Consider the following 20,492-nt stretch of genomic DNA (forward strand, 5'->3'; position numbering starts at 1 on the left):
GCTTCTGTCTTTTTTCCTGCCAATTGCTAAGTCTCTTCGACTCGCCACTCTTTAGCCCCGCCTTTAAGGCTGTCCGCTGGCTCTGGCGATCACTGGCAACTGACTCCCAAGACTTGTGTTCAATGTCACAGGACTTCATGTCGCGTTTACAGACGTCTTTAAAACGGAGACATGGACGGCCGGTGGGTCTGATACCAGTGACGAGCTCGCTGTGCAATGTGTCCTTGGGGATCCTGCCATCTTTTATGCGGCTCACATGGCCAAGCCATCTCAAGCGCCGCTGGCTCAGTAGGGTGTATACGCTGGGGATGTTGGCCGCCTCGAGGACCTCTGTGTTGGAGATACGGTCCTGCCACCTGATGCCAAGGATTCTCCGGAGGCAGCGAAGATGGAATGAATTGAGACGTCGCTCTTGGCTGACGTACGTTGTCCAGGCCTCGCTGCCGTAGAGCAAGGTACTGAGGACACAGGCTTGATACACTCGGACTTTTGTGTTCCGTGTCAGTGCGCCATTTACCCACACTCTCTTGGCTAGTCTGGACATAGCAGTGGAAGCCTTTCCCATGCGCTTGTTGATTTCTGCATTGAGAGACAGGTTACTGGTGATAGTTGAGCCTAGGTAGGTGAACTCTTGAACCACTTCCAGAGCGTGGTCGCTGATATTGATGGATGGAGCATTTCTGACGTCCTGTCCCATGATGTTCGTTTTCGAGGCTGATGGTTAGGCCAAATTCATTGCAGGCAGCCGCAATCCTTTCGATGAGTCTCTGCAGACACTCTACAGTGTGGGATGTTAATGCAGCATCATCAGCAAAGAGGAGTTCCCTGATAAGGACTTTCCGTACTTTGGTCTTCGCTCTTAGACGGGCAAGGTTGAACAATTTGCCACCTGATCTTGTGTGGAGGAAAATTCCTTCTTCTGAAGACTTGAATGCATGTGAGAGCAGCGGGGAGAAGACGACCCCAAGCAGTGCAGGTGCGAGAACACAGCCGTTTCACACCACACAGGATAGGAAAGGGGTCTGATGAGGCACCGCTATGCTGAATTGTGCCTTTCATATTATCATGGAATGAGGTGATGATACTTAGTAGCTTTGGTGGACATCCGATCTTTTCTAGTAGTCTGAAGAGACCATGTCTGCTGATGAGGTCAAAGGCTTTGGTGAGATGAATGAAAGCAACGTAGAGGGGCATCTGTTGTTCACGGCATTTCTCCTGTAGCTGGCAAAGGGAGAACAGCATGTCAATGGTGGATCTCTCTGCTCGTAATTAATTGCCACTTAAGGGCCTTTTCTCATCACCGCTCGTACATTACCAGTGGCGGGCAGGCACTTTGTCAGGTGTGGAGGCCACCCAGCAATACCAGGCGGCCCCCTTGCCGGCCCAAGAGGCAGGCCCTCCTGTTCGGATACCCTGTGCCCCACGGAGGACCCCTCCACCACCTCCTGCCACCCACCTGGTTGAGCCCACCCCCCTCGCCGGGTCCCAGCCAATTATCCTCGGCAAGGTCCAAAAAGCCACATACCTTTTTCGGCGCTGGTGTCCACGATCCTCCTGAAGCTGGGTGCAGTCCCAGCAGTGCTGCTGGGACTGAGGAGCTGCTAGCCTGCTGATTGGCCAGCGGCTCCTGGAGGAAGGACTTCCTGCCTTAGAGGGGCAGAAGTCCTGCCTGAGGCCAATTAAGGGCCTGGGCCATGTAAAATCTCTACATGGCTCCCAGGCCCGGCAGAGGTGGGCTCGCCCCTGACTTTTAAGCCAGTGGGTGGGGTCTCTACCCCGACATAAAATCCCAGCCTCTATATCCTTGTATATTAAGCACCCAGTCCTCGCCATTCTTAAGCCACGTTTCCGTTATTGCCACTACATCATATTCTCATACTGCTGTTTGTGTTCGTATCGCACCAATCCTATTCACCACACATTGTGCTTTTACACACATGCATTCTTTGCATTCCTCTTAGTCCTTCTCAGTCCACTCTCATCTAATGTGGAACTGCTCCCTTCTCCAGTACTGTCCAACACTCTCACTTTGGCCCCACAAAATACTTTGTTATTTCCGACTCGACTGCTGTCGCTTCCAATTCTCTGTGCACTCTTGTATTATGTCCTGGTTCCCACACACCTGTCAAGTTAGTTTAAACCCTCCCCAAAAGCACGAGCAAATTACCCCGCAAGAAAATTTGTTCAGGTGCAACCTGTCTGGACTTATACAGGTCCCAGTGTGCAGGAAATCTAAAGCCCTCGCTCCTGCACCATCTTTCTAGCCATGCATTCATCGGCACTATCCTATTTCTATACTCACTTGCGTGTGATACTGGGAGTAATCCGGAAATTGCTACTTTTGAGATCCTGCTTGCTAATTTCTTACCTAGCTCACTAAACCCTTTTTGCAGGACCACATCTCTCTTCCTCCTATGTCGTTGGTGCCAATGTGGATCACGATGGCTGGCTGTTCACTCTCCCCCCTCAGGGTGCTCTGCAGCCGTTCAGTGACATCCTTAACCTTGGCACCAGGGAGGCAACACACCATTCTGGATTCACGTCTGTGGCCACAGAAACACCTGTCTGTTCCCCTGACTATTGAATTTCCTATCATTATTGCTCTTCCAGTCTTCCTTGTACCCCCCCGTACAGCTGAGCCACCCTTGGTGCCATAGCCTTGGCTGCACTCCCCAGATGAACCATCGTTTCTCTCAGTATTCAGAATTGAATATCGGTTGGAGAGGGAGATACATTCAGAGGTCTCCTTCATTATCTGCCTGCTTCTTCTGGTCTGTCTGGTGGTCACCCATTCCGTCTCTGCCCACATACTCTTAAGCTGTGGGGTGACCACATCTATAAATGTGTCTTCACATCTTCCTCCAATCTACAAGCTTGTAAAACCCAAATTGATGACATCTAACCACTACTACTTCCAACATCCCACCTTCTCAAGCTTGGTGCTGTCCTGCATTGAGTCTTGGGTCTACAGCTAGGTCTCATATTAATAAAAAATATGTTCCACAGATGCTAATAATACCTGACAAAGTAATTTACAAACATAGATTTGATTCTGAGAGTTTTATTTCAAGGCTTTTCAGTACAATCTGCAACATTCAAAAGAAAAGTACACTTTCCAGTCTCATGTGCAAATAATAAAGATTGTACAGAGAAAGGTCATGTATTTATTTACAGGAATTATAACACAAAATGATAGTTAACAGAACTGCTCTTTTTAATGTTAGGTTTGGTATTAAGATGGCAACAAGTCAATCGTTACTAATGGATTCCATCCAGGCATGAGTTATTTCACAAAAATAAACCCCTAATATCCCCTTAAAATGAGGTAAATGGAAAGCATTGTACCTATCTCCCACAACTTTACTGTCACTGGTTCAAGTCACTGTATTTTTTTATTTCGCTTATTGAAACCTATCAATAAATGTTTTACTTGTAAGCTCCAGGACAGAAAAGGAGGAACCAATCTTAGAAATACCAAATACACTTTAGCTCTCAGTAACCAAAATAACCAAGGGACATTAGGACTGATTTACCTCTTGGCTGGTGAACACAGGTTTTGGATGAGGGCCAGTCATTTACTGAGTTGACAGACCAATCAAACAGGCAGACAGACCTGAGGCAGCTCTGAATACTGCTTGGCTGTTAGAATTTAAAAGTACTAATACAATATTAGGGTTGAGATTGTGTTCATTAATTCCTCAAAATTTGCTTGTGGCTTTTAAGAATGCTTTGCTGGCTTTTAATTCCCTCTTATTGTTTGGGATTCTTACTCTTCTGAGGAGAGATGCTTTGCGTTGTTTAATCCAGCCAGGAACCAAAATTCCAGCCTGCATTGTGAAGTTAGCACCTTAACAACTACCCTACAATATTGATGTATTCTCAAGTGTGCTCCCAGTCAACACTGCACTTGAAATCTGCTATAGTATATCAATATGGTAAATAATGCAATTCAAATATCAGCAAAATTTATATTTAAATGCCATTTCCTGCTCTTTGATTTTGCTAGCTCTATTGGAATACAGATTAAGTTCTTTTTTAAATGAACAGCATTTAAGGCATTTGCCTGATGCACTCAGCAGCTCAAGTTTCAGGAGTTTAAAAATGGACCCGCACCACATCACTAGTACAGATTGTCCTGCTGCATTTCAAACAGGAGAGTGCTGAAGATTTCTGTCGCTCTGATAAACACGACCTGCAGATCAGATGCCCACACAGCAATCTGTACACAACCAGGTTCTTGGAGTAGGCGGAAAATGTCTTGTTGCAGCAGCTGCACACTTCATCAGAACTAACTCGATCCCACTCTGTGGACAGAAAGGCAATACATTATCTTTAAAGCATTTCAAAGATTATGTTGCACCAAACATGATTTCAGCAGGTAGCATTCCTTTCCCATTCGATTGTAGTCTCTCTCGCAAATTGAAATGCAATCAGCAATGATATCTTTATACTGAGGCTAGTTTAGCAGAAGGACATTTAAACAGGTATGGAAAGTTAATTATCTTAGTAAAATTCAACAGTAAGTTCCAACAGAAATACTTCAACTTACTCCATTGAAAGGAAATCGATTCTCAATTTAATTCTGCGGAACACAATCTTTACTGAGTTATCTGCTCTAATAGTCATAACACAATTCATAATTCAGATCAATCCATTTTTTCTAAAGCACATCTGCAGTTCAGAGTTTATTCACTTAGTTAATAAATTCCTCCTTTAAAAACTGCCTTTCAAATTCTAAATGTAGACAAACTGCTAAACAATATACCATCTTATTCGATGGAATTGGGGCACTTGCTTCTTAATGGAGACATAAAAATGCACTTTGCAGCCAAGAGTTTCACACCTGTCACTGTGATTTTCACTGTATTCTTTTGTCTCTTTGCTGCTTTCCACTCCGGTTCTCAAGGCTGTTCCTTGCTGGAGGACTACTGATTTCATGATCTTGCCACTTTCATTGAAAAGCTTTCTGAAATTGTTCAGCCCTGTTTATCTGGTGAACTTCCATTTATATAATGCCTTATCAAGTCCTCAGGACACCCAAAGTACTACAATTAAGGAAGTACTTTTAAGTGTAGTGTGACAGAAATCACGCCTGCCAACATATTAATTTCATGTGAAATCATACTTGAACTTTTTACTGGACATTGAACATAACTTGTTTAAAAGAACCACAGAGCTGAAAACATGGTTGCACATTTGCATTCTGACAGACAGTTGAGTAGAGACACAATGGAAGTGCTCACTGATTCAATTAACAAGATTAGTCTGGGCAACAGTGAATGACCCACATCTTGCCTGTGTAAAACCCAGCACTCCACTTCCCCCTCTCCCATCCCCTACAGGGTGTTTGGGAGACTCTGAAGTCCAGCAACCCTCTAAGAAGTTGCTATTTCAAACAAAGAGATGGTCACATGACTTATCTGCTGGCCAAACTAGGGACTGTTTGAATTGTGCCACACAGAAAGGTAACAGACTGCAATTTGAAGACAAAAGAGAAGGAAGATCTCTCCCTGTCTCTCTCTCCAGCAAAGTCCCAGGGATCCATGGTAGCATCTTCAGCCTCAAGACAGAGCACTTCTTCAACCTTCTGGTACCAGAGAAGCAAGTTGGAAATTGTGCACTGGGCCCCAGCGAGAACTCCAAGACTTCAGCTTTTATCAAGGACATTTCCACCCAGTAACTGAATTTTCTTTATTACGAATTCTACTTCAACTGCCCGCCCCCCCCCAATTCTTTCCTCCCCTCTGTATCTATGCGTGTGTTTCTCTCGTATGCATACCAGCGTGGTTCCGTCACGTATTTGAGTAATTTTAACCGAGTTAGAGCGGTAAGGCTAATAAACTTACATTTTTCTTGTTTAAACCTAAGAAAACCTGTCTGATTGGTTCATTTGCAATTATAATTGGAGTGCAGTGAGCAAAGGGCTCACTGAGGGGGTAAACTAAAATCACTGTTTTAAAAGATAAACCCTGTTACAGTCAAACCAGGAAAGGGGCAAAGGGGAGTCTGAGACCCCTTCCTCACCCAGTCGTAACAGTAGTCACCAGTGTTATGCAAGCAAATGAAGAAGCCAAGTGGCACACAAGCTGCTACAGATAAATGCACAGATAATCAGTTTATGCTGCTGCTATTTGAGGGAGGAATGTTGGCCAGGACACCAGGAGAATTTGCTGTACGTCAAATCCACCCAAACAAGTAGCTAGGTTTAATGTCTCATCCAAAAGACGACACCTACAATCAAGTAGCACACCCTCATACATTAGACTACCACATTAAAGATGTTATGTGAGTATGAGTTGTTTTTGTTATAGCATTACAAACTAGCTCAGAGCCACTGTTCATATATGGTACCTCTGCTGCCAACTGCCGACTGTGTTTTGTCTTGGCTTTGCCTGGCAGTGAATGATGGGAAAGTACTCAAGGCAGAAGCCAGGGCGTTGTCCAGACTTTGTGATAACCTCTGTTCATGTGAAGCAGTACCTGTCAAGCACAAACAAAAAGCAGATCACTGAGACACAAGTAACATCCACACCATTGCTAGGCAATGACCATCTCCAACAAGGGAGATTCTAACCATCTTCCCTTGATGTTCAATGGCTTTACCATCACTGAATCCATCAACGTCTTGGCTGTTATCATTGACCAGAAACAGGACCAGTCATATAAATACTGTGGCTACAAAAACAGGTCAGAGGCTGGGAATTCTGTGGTGAGTAACTCACCTCCTGACTACTCAAAGCCTGTTCACCATCTACAAAGCACAAGCCAGAAGTGTGATGGAATTGTGTCCACTTGCCTGAATGTTTTGATGAAGTAACAGAGGTGGTTAATGAAGGGAATGCAGTGGATGTTGTTTATATAGATTTTAAGATAAGGTACCAAAATTGAGGCTCATGGAATAGGAGGGCCAGTGTCCAATTGGATAAAAAAATTGGCTTATGGACAGAAAACAGTGAGTCACAGCAAATGGTTGTTTTTCAGACTGGAGAATGGTAGACAGTGATGTTCCCCAAGGATCAGTGCTAGGACCACTGCTTCTTTTACTATATATAAATTACTTGGATCTTGGAATACAGAGCAGAATCTCAAAATTTGCCATTGACACCAAACTTGGTGGTGTGGGAAACATTGAGGATGATACAAACAGCCTGCAAAAGGGCATAGGTAAGCTAGCAGAATGGGTAGACAGGTGGTAGATGGAATTTAATATTGACAAGTGTGAGGTGATGCATTTTGGCAAAAGGAATAGGGCGAGGCAATGTATACTTAATGGCACAGTTCTGAAAACTGTGCAGGAACAGAGGACGTGGGGGTGCATGTGCATCGATCTTGGAAGGTGGCAGGACATAATAAGAGAGTGGTTACGGGATCTCGAAATGAGAAAGTGCCAGAAATGCTCAGCAGGTCTGGCAGCCTCTGTGTAGAGAGAAACAGAGTTAACGTTTCTGGTCTGTGACCCTTCATCAGAACTCGCAAAGTTAGAAATGTAACAGTCTTTGAACAAGTGAGGTGGGGGGGCGGGGGGGGGTTTGCCGGGGGGGGGGGGGGGGGGGGGGAAGAACAACAAGGAAGGACTATGATAGGATGGAGGGGGGAGAGATTAAATGACAGAGATGTTATGGAACAGAATGCAAATGGAGTGCTAAATAGTTGTAATAAAAGACAAAACATGAGTCCAGAGAGAGTGTTAACAGTAGAATAATGAACAGCTCTGTCCGAAAGCAAAAACATGAGAAACAAGTTTAAGACTGCCAGATTGTTAAAAAAGAAATAATAAAAAGAAAATATATAATATTGAGTCCAGAAGGCTGTACAGTGCCTAATCGGAAGGTGAGGTGCAGTTCCTCAAGCTTGCATTGAGCTTCACTGGAACATTGCAGTAGGCCGAGGATAAAAATATGGGCATGAGAGCATGGTGGTGAACTAAAATGGCAAGCAACTGGAAGTTCGGATTCATGCTTGCAGACTGAGCGGAGGTGTTCAGCAAAGTGATCACCCAATCTGCATTTTCTCTCCCCAATGTAAAGGAGACCGCATTGTGAACACAGTAAATACAGTATACTAAATTGAAAGTAGAGTCAGAGTCATAGAGAGATACAGCACTGAAACAGGCCCTTCGGCCCATCGAGTCTGTGCCGACCATCAACCACCCTTTTATACTAATCCTACATTAATCCCATGTCCCCTACCTTCTCTTAATTCTCCTACCATCTACCTATACTAGGGGCAATTTACAATGGCCAATATACCTAGCAACCTGCAAGTCTTTGGCTGTGGGAGGAAACCGGAGCACCCGGTGGAAACCCACGCAGTCACAGGGAGAATTTGCAAACTCCGCTCAGGTAGTACCCAGAACTGAACCCGGGTCGCTGGAGCTGTGAGGCTACGGTGCTAACCACAGCGCCACTGTGCCACCCGCAGTACAAGTAAATCGCTGCTTCACCTGGAAGGAGTGTCTGGGGCCTTGGATAGTGAGGAGAGAGGTGGTAAAAGGGCAGGTATTATAGCTCCTGCGACTGCATGGGAAGGGGACGAGGTGTCGGAGGTGATGGAGTGGACCAGACTGTCGTGGAGGGAACGGTCCCTACGGAATGCTGACTGGGCAGGGGAGGGGAGAAGATGTGTTTGGCGGTGCCATCATGCTGGAGGTGGCGAAAATGGCGGATGATGATCCTTTGGTTGTGGAGTACAAATGCAGGAAAGTTATACTGAATCTTCTTCTGTGCTGTAAATTACTCTATGACTCTATGAGTACAGCTCCAACAACACTCACAAATCTCGACATCATCCAGGAGAAAGCAACCCGCTTGATTGGTACCCCATTCATCACCTTGAACATTCATTTCTTTCACCACCAGCACACCGTGGCAGCAGTGTGCACCATCTACAAGATTCGCTGCAGCAACACACCAAGGTTCCTATGACACTACCTTCCAAACTTGCGACCTCTACCACCTAGAAGAACAAGGGAAGCAGCTGCATGGGAACACCACCACCTGCAAGTTCCCCTCCAAGCCACACACAATCCTGACTTGGAATTATATCACTGTTCCTTCACTGTTGCTGGGTCAAAATCTTGGAAATCCCTGCTTAACAGCACTGTGGAGTGCAGCAGTTCAAGAAGGCGGCTCATCACCATCTTCTCATGAGTTTGATAGAATAGACAGAGGAAAACTATTCCCTATGGCAAGTGGGACAATAATCAGGTCATAAAATTAAAATCATTGGCAAAAGTTCTAGAGGGGAGAGGAGGAGAATTTTTTTCACTCAGTTGCCAGGAGTTGGAACACGAACTGAAAAGGTAGTGGAAGTCAATTCCATAAATAATTTTAAAGGGAATTGGACAGGTACTTGAGGAGTCACAGTAATTTATAGCACACTAGGAGGCTATTCGGCCCATCGAGTCCATGCCAGCTCTTCACGGAGCTATCCAGTCAGTCTCACTCCCACCAGAACGAGGTGCGGAGCGAACTTACAGCTGAGAGGTCAATTTCAGTGTAAGTTACAAGTTAATCCCCTTTTGTTTCGGAGGACCAGGGGACTGCTGGGTAAGGGAAAACTATTTATTTGGGCAGTTTTAAAATCTTTTTCTTTTTGCAAGGAGCAGCTTTGACAGAACGAGGTGCGGAGCGAACTTACAGCTGAGCGGTCAATTTCAGTGTAAGTTACAAGTTAATCCCCTTTTGTTTCGGAGGACCAGGGGACTGCTGGGTAAGGGAAAACTATTTATTTGGGCAGTGGCAGTACCCGAGACACTACACGTGTAGTGTCTCCCACCCACCCTCCTCCTCTAACCAAAAAAAAAAAGGACTCTGGTGTGTTGATAAGGTAAGCTTTTTATTTAAAAAGTTCAGTCCGTTGGATTGCTAAGCGAACAAGTTTTGACTTTTTTTTTTCGTTTGGTTTTTCAGTAGATTTGTTGGGAATCTAGAATAGTGGGAATGGAGGTAAAGGCAGTTGTATGTTCCTCCTGCAGAATGTGGGAGGTAGGGGTCGCCAAGAGTGTCCCTGCTGACTGCATCTGCGGGAAGTGCACCCAACTCCAGCTCCTCGCAGACCGCGTTAGGGAACTGGAGCTGGAGCTGGATGAACTTCGGATCATTCGGAAGGCGGAGGGGATTATTGACAGGAGTTATAGGGAGGCAGTCACACCTCAGGTAAAAGAAGTAGGTAGATGGGTTACAGTCAGGGGAAGGAAAGGGAACCAGCAGGCAGTGCAGGGATCCCCTGTGGCCGTTTCCCTCAACAACAGGTATACCGTTTTGGATACTGTTGAGGGGGACGACTTACCAGGGGTAAGCAATGGGGTGCAGGTCTCTGGCACAGAGTCTGTCCCTGTTGCTCAGAAGGGAAAGGGGAAGAGGAGCAGAGCATTAGTCATTGGGGACTCCATAGTTAGGGGAACAGATAGGAGGTTCTGTGGGAACGAGAGAGACTCACGGTTGGTGTGTTGCCTCCCAGGTGCCAGGGTACGTGATGTCTCTGATCGTGTTTTTGGGATCCTTAAGGGGGAGGGGGAGCACCCCCAAGTCGTGGTCCACATAGGCACCAACGACATAGGTAGGAAGAGAGATGGGGATTTAAGGCAGAAATTCAGGGAGCTAGGGTGGAAGCTTTGAGCGAGAACAACCAGAGTTGTTATCTCTGGGTTGTTGCCCGTGCCACGTGCTAGCGAAGAGAGGAATAGGGAGAGAGAGGAGTTGAACACGTGGCTGCAGGGATGGTGTAGGAGGGAGGGTTTTGGTTTCCTGGATAATTGGGGCTCTTTCTGGGGTAGGTGGGACCTCTACAAACAGGATGGTCTTCACCTGAACCAGAGGGGTACCAATATCCTGGGGGGGAGATTTGTTAGTGCTCTTCAGGGGGGTTTAAACTAAATCAGCAGGGGAATGGGAACCTAAATTGTAGTTCTAGTGTACAGGCTGTTGAGAGTAGAGAGGTAGGGGATAAGGTTACAGGGACGCAAGAGGGCACTGGCAAGCAAGAACTTGGTTTAAAGTGTGTCTATTTCAACGCCAGGAGCATCCGGAATAAGGTGGGTGAGCTTGCAGCATGGGTTGGTACCTGGGATCCTGATGTTGTGGCCATTTCAGAGACATGGGTAGAGCAGGGGCAGGAATGGATGTTGCAGGTTCCGGGATTTAGATGTTTCAGTAAGAACAGAGAAGAGGGTAAAAGAGGGGGGGGTGTGGCATTGTTAATCAAGGAAAGTATTACAGCGGCAGAAAGGACGTTTGAGGACTCGTCTACTGAGGTAGTATGGGCCGAGGTTAGAAACAGGAGAGGAGAGGTCACCCTGTTGGGAGTTTTCTATAGACCTCCGAATAGTTCCAGAGATGTAGAGGAAAGGATAGCGAAGATGATTCTCGACAGGAGCGAGAGTAACAGGGTAGTGGTTATGGGGGACTTTAACTTTCCAAATATTGACTGGAAATACTATAGTTCGAGTACTTTAGATGGGTCTGTTTTTGTCCAGTGTGTGCAGGAGGGTTTTCTGACACAGTATGTGGACAGGCCAACCAGGGGCGATGCCACATTGGATTTGGTACTGGGTAATGAACCCGGCCAGGTGTTCGATTTAGATGTAGGTGAGCACTTTGGCGATAGTGATCACAATTCGGTTAGGTTTACCTTAGCGATGGGCAGGGACAGGTATATACCGCAGGGCAAGAATTATAGCTGGGGGAAAGGAAATTATGACGCGATTAGGCAAGATTTAGGATGTGTAGGATGGGGAAGAAAACTGCAGGGGATGGGCACAAACGAAATGTGGAGCTTATTCAAGGAGCAGCTAATGCATGTCCTTGATAAGTATGTACCTGTCAGGCAGGGAGGAAGTTGTCGAACGAGGGAGCCGTGGTTTACTCAAGAAGTTGAAGCGCTTGTCAAGAGGAAGAGGGCGGCTTATGTTAGGATGAGACGTGAAGGCTCAGTTAGGGCGCTTGAGAGTTACAAGCTAGCCAGGAAGGATCTAAAGGGAGGGCTAAGACGAGCAAGGAGAGGACACGAGAAGTCATTGGCGGATAGGATCAAAGAAAACCCTAAGGCTTTCTATAGGTATATCAGGAATAAAAGAATGACTAGAGTTAGATTAGGACCAATCAAGGATAGTAGTGGGAAGTTGTGTGCGGAATCAGAGGAGATAGGGGAAGCGTTAAATGAATATTTTTCGTCAGTATTTACAGTAGAGAAAGAAAATGTTGCCGAGGAGATTACTGAGATACAGCCTACTAGGCTAGATGGGATTGAGATTCACAAGGAGGAGGTGTTAGCAATTTTGGAAAGAGTGAAAATAGATAAGTCCCCTGGGCCAGATGGGATTTATCCTAGGATTCTCTGGGAAGCCAGGGAGGAGATTGCAGAGCCATTGTTGTTGATCTTTATGTCGTCATTGTCGACAGGAGTAGTGCCGGAAGACTGGAGGATAGCAAATGTTGTCCCCTTGTTCAAGAAGGGGAGTAGAGACAGCCCTGGTAATTATAGACCTGTGAGCCTTACTTCGGTTGTGGGTAAAATGTTGGAAAAGGTTATAAGAGACAGGGTTTATAATCATCTTGAAAAGAATAAGTTCATTTGCGATAGTCAGCACGGTTTTGTGAAAGGTAGGTCGTGCCTCACAAACCTTATTGAGTTTTTCGAGAAGGTGACCAAACAGGTGGATGAGGGTAAAGCCGTGGATGTGGTGTATATGGATTTCAGTAAGGCGTTTGATAAGGTTCCCCACGGTAGGCTATTGCAGAAAATACGGAAGTATGGGGTTGAAGGTGATTTAGAGCTTTGGATCAGAAATTGGCTAGCTGAAAGAAGACAGAGGGTGGTGGTTGATGGCAAATGTTCATCCTGGAGTTTAGTTACTAGTGGTGTACTGCAAGGTTCTGTTTTGGGGCCACTGCTGTTTGTCATTTTTATAAATGACCTGGATGAGGGTGTAGAAGGGTGGGTTAGTAAATTTGCGGATGACACGAAGGTTGGTGGAGTTGTGGATAGTGTTGAAGGGTGTTGTAGGGTACAGAGGGACATAGATAGGCTGCAGAGCTGGGCTGAGAGATGGCAAATGGAGTTTAATGCGGAGAAGTGTGAGGTGATTCACTTTGGAAGGAGTAACAGCAATGCAGAGTACTGGGCTAATGGGAAGATTCTTGGTAGTGTAGATGAGCAGAGAGATCTTGGTGTCCAGGTACATAAATCCCTGAAAGTTGCTACCCAGGTTAATAGGGCTGTTAAGAAGGCATTGGTGTGTTAGCTTTTATTAGTAGGGGGATCGAGTTTCAGAGCCACGAGGTCATGATGCAGCTGAACAAAACTCTGGTGAGGCCGCACCTTGAGTATTGCGTGCAGTTCTGGTCACTGCATTATAGGAAGGATGTGGAAGCTTTGGAAAGGGTGCAGAGGAGATTTACTAGGATGTTGCCTGGTATGGAAGGAAGGTCTTACGAGGAAAGGCTGAGGGACTTGGGGTTGTTTTCGTTAGAGAGAAGGAGGAGGAGAGGTGACTTAATAGAGACATACAAGATAATCAGAGGGTTAGATAGGGTGGATAGTGAGAGTCTTTTTCCTCGGATGATGATGGCAAACACGAGGGGACATAGCTTTAAGTTGAGGGGTGAAAGATATAGGACAGATGTCAGAGGTAGTTTCTTTACGCAGAGAGTAGTAGGGGCGTGGAACGCCCTGCCTGCAACAGTAGTAGACTCGCCAACTTTAAGGGCATTTAAATGGTCATTGGATAGACATATGGATGAAAATGGAATAGTGTAGGTCAGATGGTCGGCGCAACATCGAGGGCCGAAGGGCCTGTACTGCGCTGTAATGTTCTAATTCTAATTCGATCCACATCGCCTTGCAAGTTTACTTCCTTTAGGTGCCCATCCAATTTCCCTTTGAAGTCATTGTTTCTGCTTCCATCACCCTTGTGGGCAGTGAGGAGGTCATTACCACTCGCTGCATAAAAAGGTTCTTCCTCATAGTCCCCCTGCATCCCTTGTCCAAAACCTTCAATCTGTGCCCCCTAGTCCTTCTACCATCAGTTAATGGGACCAGCTTTTCTTTGTCTAACTTATCTAAGCCTGTCATAATCTTTTACACCTGTATTAAATTGCCCCTCAAAATCATCTTTGTTCTGAGGAGAACTACTCTAGCTTTTCCAACCTGACCTTGTAACTAAAATCCCCTATCCTTGGAACCATCCTGGTAAATCTCCTCTGCACCCTCTTAAGGACCATCACACCCTTCCTAAAAGTGTGACGACCAGAACTGGACACAATACTCCAATTGGGGCCTAACCAGAGCTTTATAAAGGTTCAGCATAACTTCCCTGCTTTTGTACTCAATGCCTCAATATGTCCTGTCATCTTCAAAGATCATTGCACATGCACCCCCAGGTCCCCCTATTCCTGCATATACTTTAGAGATTCTACTCTGTATTCCAAGATCCAAATTGAGGATGAGGAACCTACACGGTTACAAACAAAAAGCGGGGGATGTGGGACTCAAATGTTCCCTTTTATCTTCTTCGCCATACACAGCCCATTTCTTGCACTGCGCGGTCCCTTTAAAATCGCCACGCAGTCACACATTTGTGCATCTTAAAGGGACCACTGCTTGTGCACATACTGTTCTGGTCTTGCGCAGCCAGGCACCTACGCAGATTAGACCGAAAGTTGAGATTAAGCATGAGTGCTCTTCCAAAGAGCTGGCACAGGCACGATGGGTCAAATGGCCTCCTTCTGTGTTATATCATTCTATAATTCCTTGAATGCAAGTGTACCTGCTTTTAAATTTTGGCTACCAGTCAGAAGATTACAGCATTTTTCTTTTTTTAAAAATATAGTTTTACATCTGTAACAAAGTGCAACACTTTGAAGTATGACAAATGCAAGCAGTGAAGGCAAGATTATCAAAGATACACATTTTAGCATTGGAATTTATGGTATAGCACCTAAATAAAAAGGGCAAAAAAAAAGGTCATTTGACTACTTGGCTAGTATGTGACAAAGTCATACAGATCTGGAGGGACCAGGTACGATTCCTCACCTTTGGTGAGTTAGCTCATCTAGCTAGGGTGGTGGCAGAGATATTACAAGTGCATCTATGCATCCATATGCTAAGGAGAGAGATATAAAATCAGCCAGGAATGCTACTCTTGATTACAGCTTGCTGGAAACTGTACGAGTAGAGGTAACAGCATGATCAAAATCAGCAACAATGGCCTCAAATTAATAAATACACTATCTGAGTAAGCTGAGACACGACAAATGGTCAGAGGAGCAAACTTGCAACTAACAGGTGTCTTTGGTTTCCAAATTTTTCAACCACTTGGGGCTTTCCTCATTTTATGTCTGGGTCTATTGTAGATTAATTACATAGCATTTTACAGCACAGAAACAGGGAATTTGGCCCAACTAGTCCGTGCCGCTGTTAATGCTCCTCCATCTTACTTCATCTCACTCTATCAATATATCCATTGATTCCTTTCACCCCTCATGTACTTATCTAACTTCCCCTTAAAAGCGTATATGCTAATCGCCTCAGTGAGTTCTCACAACTCTCCAAGTAAAAAGGTTTCTCCGAAATTCCTTATTAGATTTATTGACTGATAGCTATGATTAGTCAGCAATTCCATTATCTTTCTATCATGTGACTCAAGATGGTGGAAGGCAAACTACATGGACTTCTTTTGTCTAGAAATTCCAATGTTCCTATAACTTCTTAACACTCACACATGAGGAATGGTCTCTTGCAGGGGGATAACTGACACTGGTGGAACTGAACCCTAGTCATAAACCTTTAGGAGAAATAATAACTGACAGAAAGGAGAAAATGAAAGATGGTTATACCCAAATCTTGCAGTTCTTTCATTTCTGCTTTAAATCTCTTTTCAGCACAATCTGACACAGCAGTAGAGTTCCCACTTGTGCCAGTACTTATTCCTTCCAAGGCAGTATTCGTAGTTACATCCTGTACAGAGTCTGATTTTCTCTTCACTGCAGATGAAGCAACAAATCCAACACGAGTTCTCCCCACAACGGCACGATCTGGTATTGTGGTGTGCAGCAGGAAATAGTCCAGCCTTGTTTTAAGAGTTGAGTGAGGGACTGGCTTGGAATGCCGGCTGAAGGGAACGCTGGTGAAGGGATCATTTGGTACTCTTCCCCATGTGGCTTCACATTGACTGTATTTTTCCAGAGTGCTCTGATCAACCACTTTACCGCACGGAAGCAACATAGGAAGGACCATGAGCTCAGAGGTGATGGGATCCAGAAATTCTTCTGGAATGTTCCCAGTAGTCTTTGGAGATCCGTTAGTAACTGGCTGTTGGCTGACACTCGGTGTATTGCTAGTTGATGCAACAGAAACATTTTCGTGCTTGACTGTTGGAATTGATTGTCCAGCCTTGTATTTCTGATAAACTGTGAACACTCTTTCAATAACTTTACAAGGGGATGACCGAGATGGCTGTCCCCAGATGTCCACCCTCCTTAAACAAGGCAAACTGCCTCCTGACACGCAAGTGATACAGATCCTGAGGTGATTTATATTTGTCAGTGAAAACTGCCCCTTATTCCACAAATCTTGCACTAAAGTACTGTCGGCCACAGCAGAAGGCTCATTAAAGTCATTAAAAGGAGCCCTGGGCTTAAAGGCTTTGTGCCTGAAGGTTACTTTATTTTGGTTTTTCAGTACAGCCTTCCCTACCAATGTAAAAACATCATTGTCAGAAAAGGCCTGGCCTGCCAGCTGAGAGTTTTGTGAGGAAACTTCATTCCATCTCTCATTCTTACTACATGTGGTACATGTATAAATATCCAATCCCATAGAGCTTTGCAAGCCAGCTGAGACACCTACGTCAATCCTACACAGTTCCACATTAAACGGGAATGAAACGGTAATGTGTATAGGAGGTTTGATAAAGTATTCAGTACGGAATCCGCATTGTCTTTTCACAGGGTCCGCAGATATCAGGTTGCTCACTTCATAGCCGTCAGCACAGACCTGGGAAAAATGTAACAAGAAAATAAAAGATGGAACTCTTTTATCACTTTGCACCTGATGGATAAAAGCTTTCTTCCATTCATTCATCAGCACAGCACTGCGCTGGACCAGGCTGCAGGAAGGGACAGGCCCAATATCCCACTCCAGTCAGTTCCCAACTACAGCAGCACTGAACATGGAACTGGGCAAAGTCTGTGCCATCTCTCTGACAAAGGGGAGCTTCATCACTAGATTCCTATTCTTGCCTGTCAGTTGCCAGCCAAAGAAGCCGCTGGTGGCGATATGGAAGGGAATTGGTCACCTCCCTCTCAGCAGCAGAGGGATAGAACCCAGTGAGACTTTAAATGCTGATGGATGAATGGCCTTTAACGAAGGATAAACCTGAGTTAGAAAAAAATACTAAAAATGATAATATAGGTCTGTCAAATTGAGTAGGGTAGATGAGAAGTTTATTCCATTAGTGGAGAGTCCAAAACTAGAGGCCATAAATATAAAATAGTCACTAATAAATCCATCGATGAATTCAGGAGAAACTTAGAGAGTGGTTAGAATATGGAACACACTACCACATGAGGCAAACAGCCTAGATGCCTTTAAGGGAAATTACATAGAATTCCATAGAAGCTAGAAAAGTACGAGGTAGAAAGAAATAAGAACTTATATTTATATAGCGCCTTTAACGTAATAAAACATCCCAAGGTGTTTCACGGGAATGTTATAAAACAAAATATGACACTGAACCACAGAAGGAAATAGGTCAGATTACCAAAGGCTTGGTCAAAAAGGTAGGTTTTAAGAAGTGTCTTAAAGGAGGAAAGCAAGGTAGAGAGGTGTAGGGTGGGAATTCCAGAGTTTAAGACCTAGACAACTGAAGGTACAGCCACCAATGATGGAGCGATTAAAATCAGAGATGCTCAAGAGGCCAGAATTAGAGGAGCATAGATATCTCAACGGGGTGTGGGGCTGAAAGAGATAGGGAGGGGTGAGGCCATGGAGGGATTTGAAAACAAGGATGAGAATTTTAAAATCAAGATGTTGCTTGACCAGGAGCCAATGTAGTTCATCGAGCATAGGGATGATAGGGGAACAGGACTTGGTGTCAGTTAAGACAGGGGCAAAAGAGTTCAAGTTTACAGAAGGTAGAATATGGGAGACCAGCCAGGAGTGTGTTGGAATAGTCATGTCGAGAGGTAATAAAGGCATGAATGAGATTTTCAGCAGTAGATGAGCTGAGACAAGGGTGAGGTCGGGTGATTTCACAGAGTTGGAATTTACGGTCTTAGTGATGGTGTGAATATGAGGTCAGAAGCTTATTTCAGGGTCAAATGCAACCCCAAGGTTGCAAAAACGATGGCTTCTGTTTTCCTGATATTTAATTGGAGAAAACTTCTGCTCATGGATTTTAGTAAGGCATTTGACAAGGTCCCGCGGGGCAGGCTGGTCAGTAAAATGAAAGCCCATGGGATACAGGAGAACGTGGCAGGTTGGATACAGAATTGAGTCAAGGACAGGAAAAAAACAAAATAGTCGTCGACAGATGTTTTTGCGAATGGAAAGCTGTTTCCAGTGACGTTCCACAGGGCTCAGTGTTGGGGCCCTTGCTGGTTGTGATATAAATGAATGATTTGGACTTAAATGTGGGAGGCATGATTGGGAAATTTGCTGATGACACAAAAATTGGCTGTGTAGTTGATAGTGAAGAGGATAGCCGTAGACTCCAGAATGATATCAATGGTTCGATTGAGTGGACAGAAAAGTGGCAAATGGAATTCAAGCCAGAGAAGTGTGAGGCAATGCATTTGGTGAGGGCAAATACAGCAAGGGAATACACAATAATTGGGAGAATATTGAGAGGGGTAGAAGAAGTGAGAGACCTTGGAGTGCATGTCCACAGGTCCCTAAAGGTGGCAGGACAGGTAGATAGAGTGGTGAAGAAGGCATATGGAATGTTTTCCTTTATTGGTCGAGGTATAGTTTGCACTGGAGTCTTGACTTGGGTTGCATTAGAGTGCTAAAGTGGAAGTTTGGTGACTGAGGGCAATTAAGGGCTAATTCTATCTTAAGTCTAGTCTGTCTTTTATTTAGCACATTAACTTAACAGTTGCTGTTTGGGTTGGAGGTGGTGAGTTTTAGACCAGCTTTAAACAGGGTTCACTCGGCTCCGCTTGCAGCTGCACCTTGTTAATTGGAGAATTGGCTTAAACCAGTTTTCAGGGGCTAGAGTCAGTCAGTATAAAAGTGGGCCATCTTACAGTGCTGACCTTGTTTGTACTGGAGTGCTGACTTGGGTTGCATTAGAGTGCTAAAGTGGAAGTTTGGTGACTGAGGAAGTTCGGTGAGGAGGGAGTGAGGAGCTCCTTTATTTCCTACCTGTCCTCAGTGAGGGGAGCCGAGAGTTTCCAAAGAGCACAGCTGACTGGTGAGTAAGTCCTGGTGGGTATTTTTCAAACTGGTTTGAATTGTAAGTCATTGTTTTAGCAAGACTTAGTTGTTTTTTTTAAAAATTATAATAGTCTTCTATAGTTTTAAATTTAAAGGGTTTAGTCATGGCAGGAGAGCTTGAAGCCGTGGTTTGCTCCTCTTGCAGCATGTGGGAATCCGGGAACATTTTGAAGGGACTTGAGGGAGGAAGGGAATGGGTGACCACCAGGAAGTCCCAGAGAAACAGGCAGGTAGTTCAGGAGTCCCCTGGGGTCCCGCTTGCAAATCGGTATTCCATTTTGGAGGCTGATGAGGCTGGATCCTCCAGGGAGTGCAGACAGAGCCAAGCTTCTGGCACCGCAAGCAGCCTGTATGTACAGGAAGGGGGAAACAGAGGAAAAGCAATAGTAATAGGGGATTCTATAGTCAGGGGAACAGATAGGCGCTACTGTGGCCAACGTGGCTCCAGGATGGTGTGTTGCCTCCCTGGTGCTAGGGTCTGGGATGTCACTGAACGGCTGCAGGGCATCCTGAATGGGGAGGGTGATGAGGCAGAGGTCATGGTACATGTTGGTACCAATGACATAGGTAGAAAGAGGGATGAGGTCTTGCATCAAGAATTCAGGGAGTTAGGCAGGAGACTAAAAAGCAGGACCTCTCTGGTTATAATCTCTGGGTTACTCCCAGTGCCACGTGCTAGTGAGTTAGAAATAGGAGAATAGCACAGATGAACTCGTGGCTTAAGAGTTGGTGCAGGAGGGAGGGTTTTAGATTCCTGGACCACTGGGATCGTTTCTGGGGAAGGTGGGACCTGTACAAGCGGGACGGTCTACATCTGAACCAGAGGGGGACTAACATCCTTGCTGGTGGGTTTGCTAGTGCTGTTGGGAGGAGTTTAAACGAATTTGGCAGGGGGAGGGGATGCAGACTCCAGCAGAATAGGGACACAGCTAAACACAGGAAAGCGAACAAGTCAGAAGGAATACAGCGGAAGTTTCAAGGGAGTAAGACCAGGATGGAAGGCCTCTACTTCAATGCCAGGAGTATTGCAGGTAAAACGGATGAGTTAAGGGCAAGGA

The 20,492-nt window shown here is 45.3% G+C and overlaps 1 protein-coding gene across 4 annotated transcripts in view; it reads right to left on the minus strand.

The window, feature by feature from the left end:
- Positions 1 to 3,045: 3,045 nt before the first annotated feature.
- ubox5 (U-box domain containing 5) overlaps positions 3,046 to 20,492 on the minus strand; it is a 56,207-nt gene continuing 38,760 nt past the window's right edge. For all 4 annotated transcript variants that reach the window (XM_068028939.1, XM_068028961.1, XM_068028954.1 and 1 more), the window contains exons 3-5: positions 15,837 to 16,992; positions 6,352 to 6,480; positions 3,046 to 4,304 (exon numbers count right to left, since the gene is read on the minus strand). In XM_068028939.1, the coding sequence (XP_067885040.1) occupies positions 4,096 to 4,304; positions 6,352 to 6,480; positions 15,837 to 16,992 (1,494 nt within the window). In that variant the 3' untranslated portion in view covers positions 3,046 to 4,095. The remainder of the gene's footprint in view (positions 4,305 to 6,351; positions 6,481 to 15,836; positions 16,993 to 20,492) is intronic.

This window comes from Heterodontus francisci, chromosome 1 (assembly GCF_036365525.1).
Source record: "Heterodontus francisci isolate sHetFra1 chromosome 1, sHetFra1.hap1, whole genome shotgun sequence".
In the NCBI taxonomy this organism is placed as follows: Eukaryota; Metazoa; Chordata; class Chondrichthyes; order Heterodontiformes; family Heterodontidae; genus Heterodontus; species Heterodontus francisci.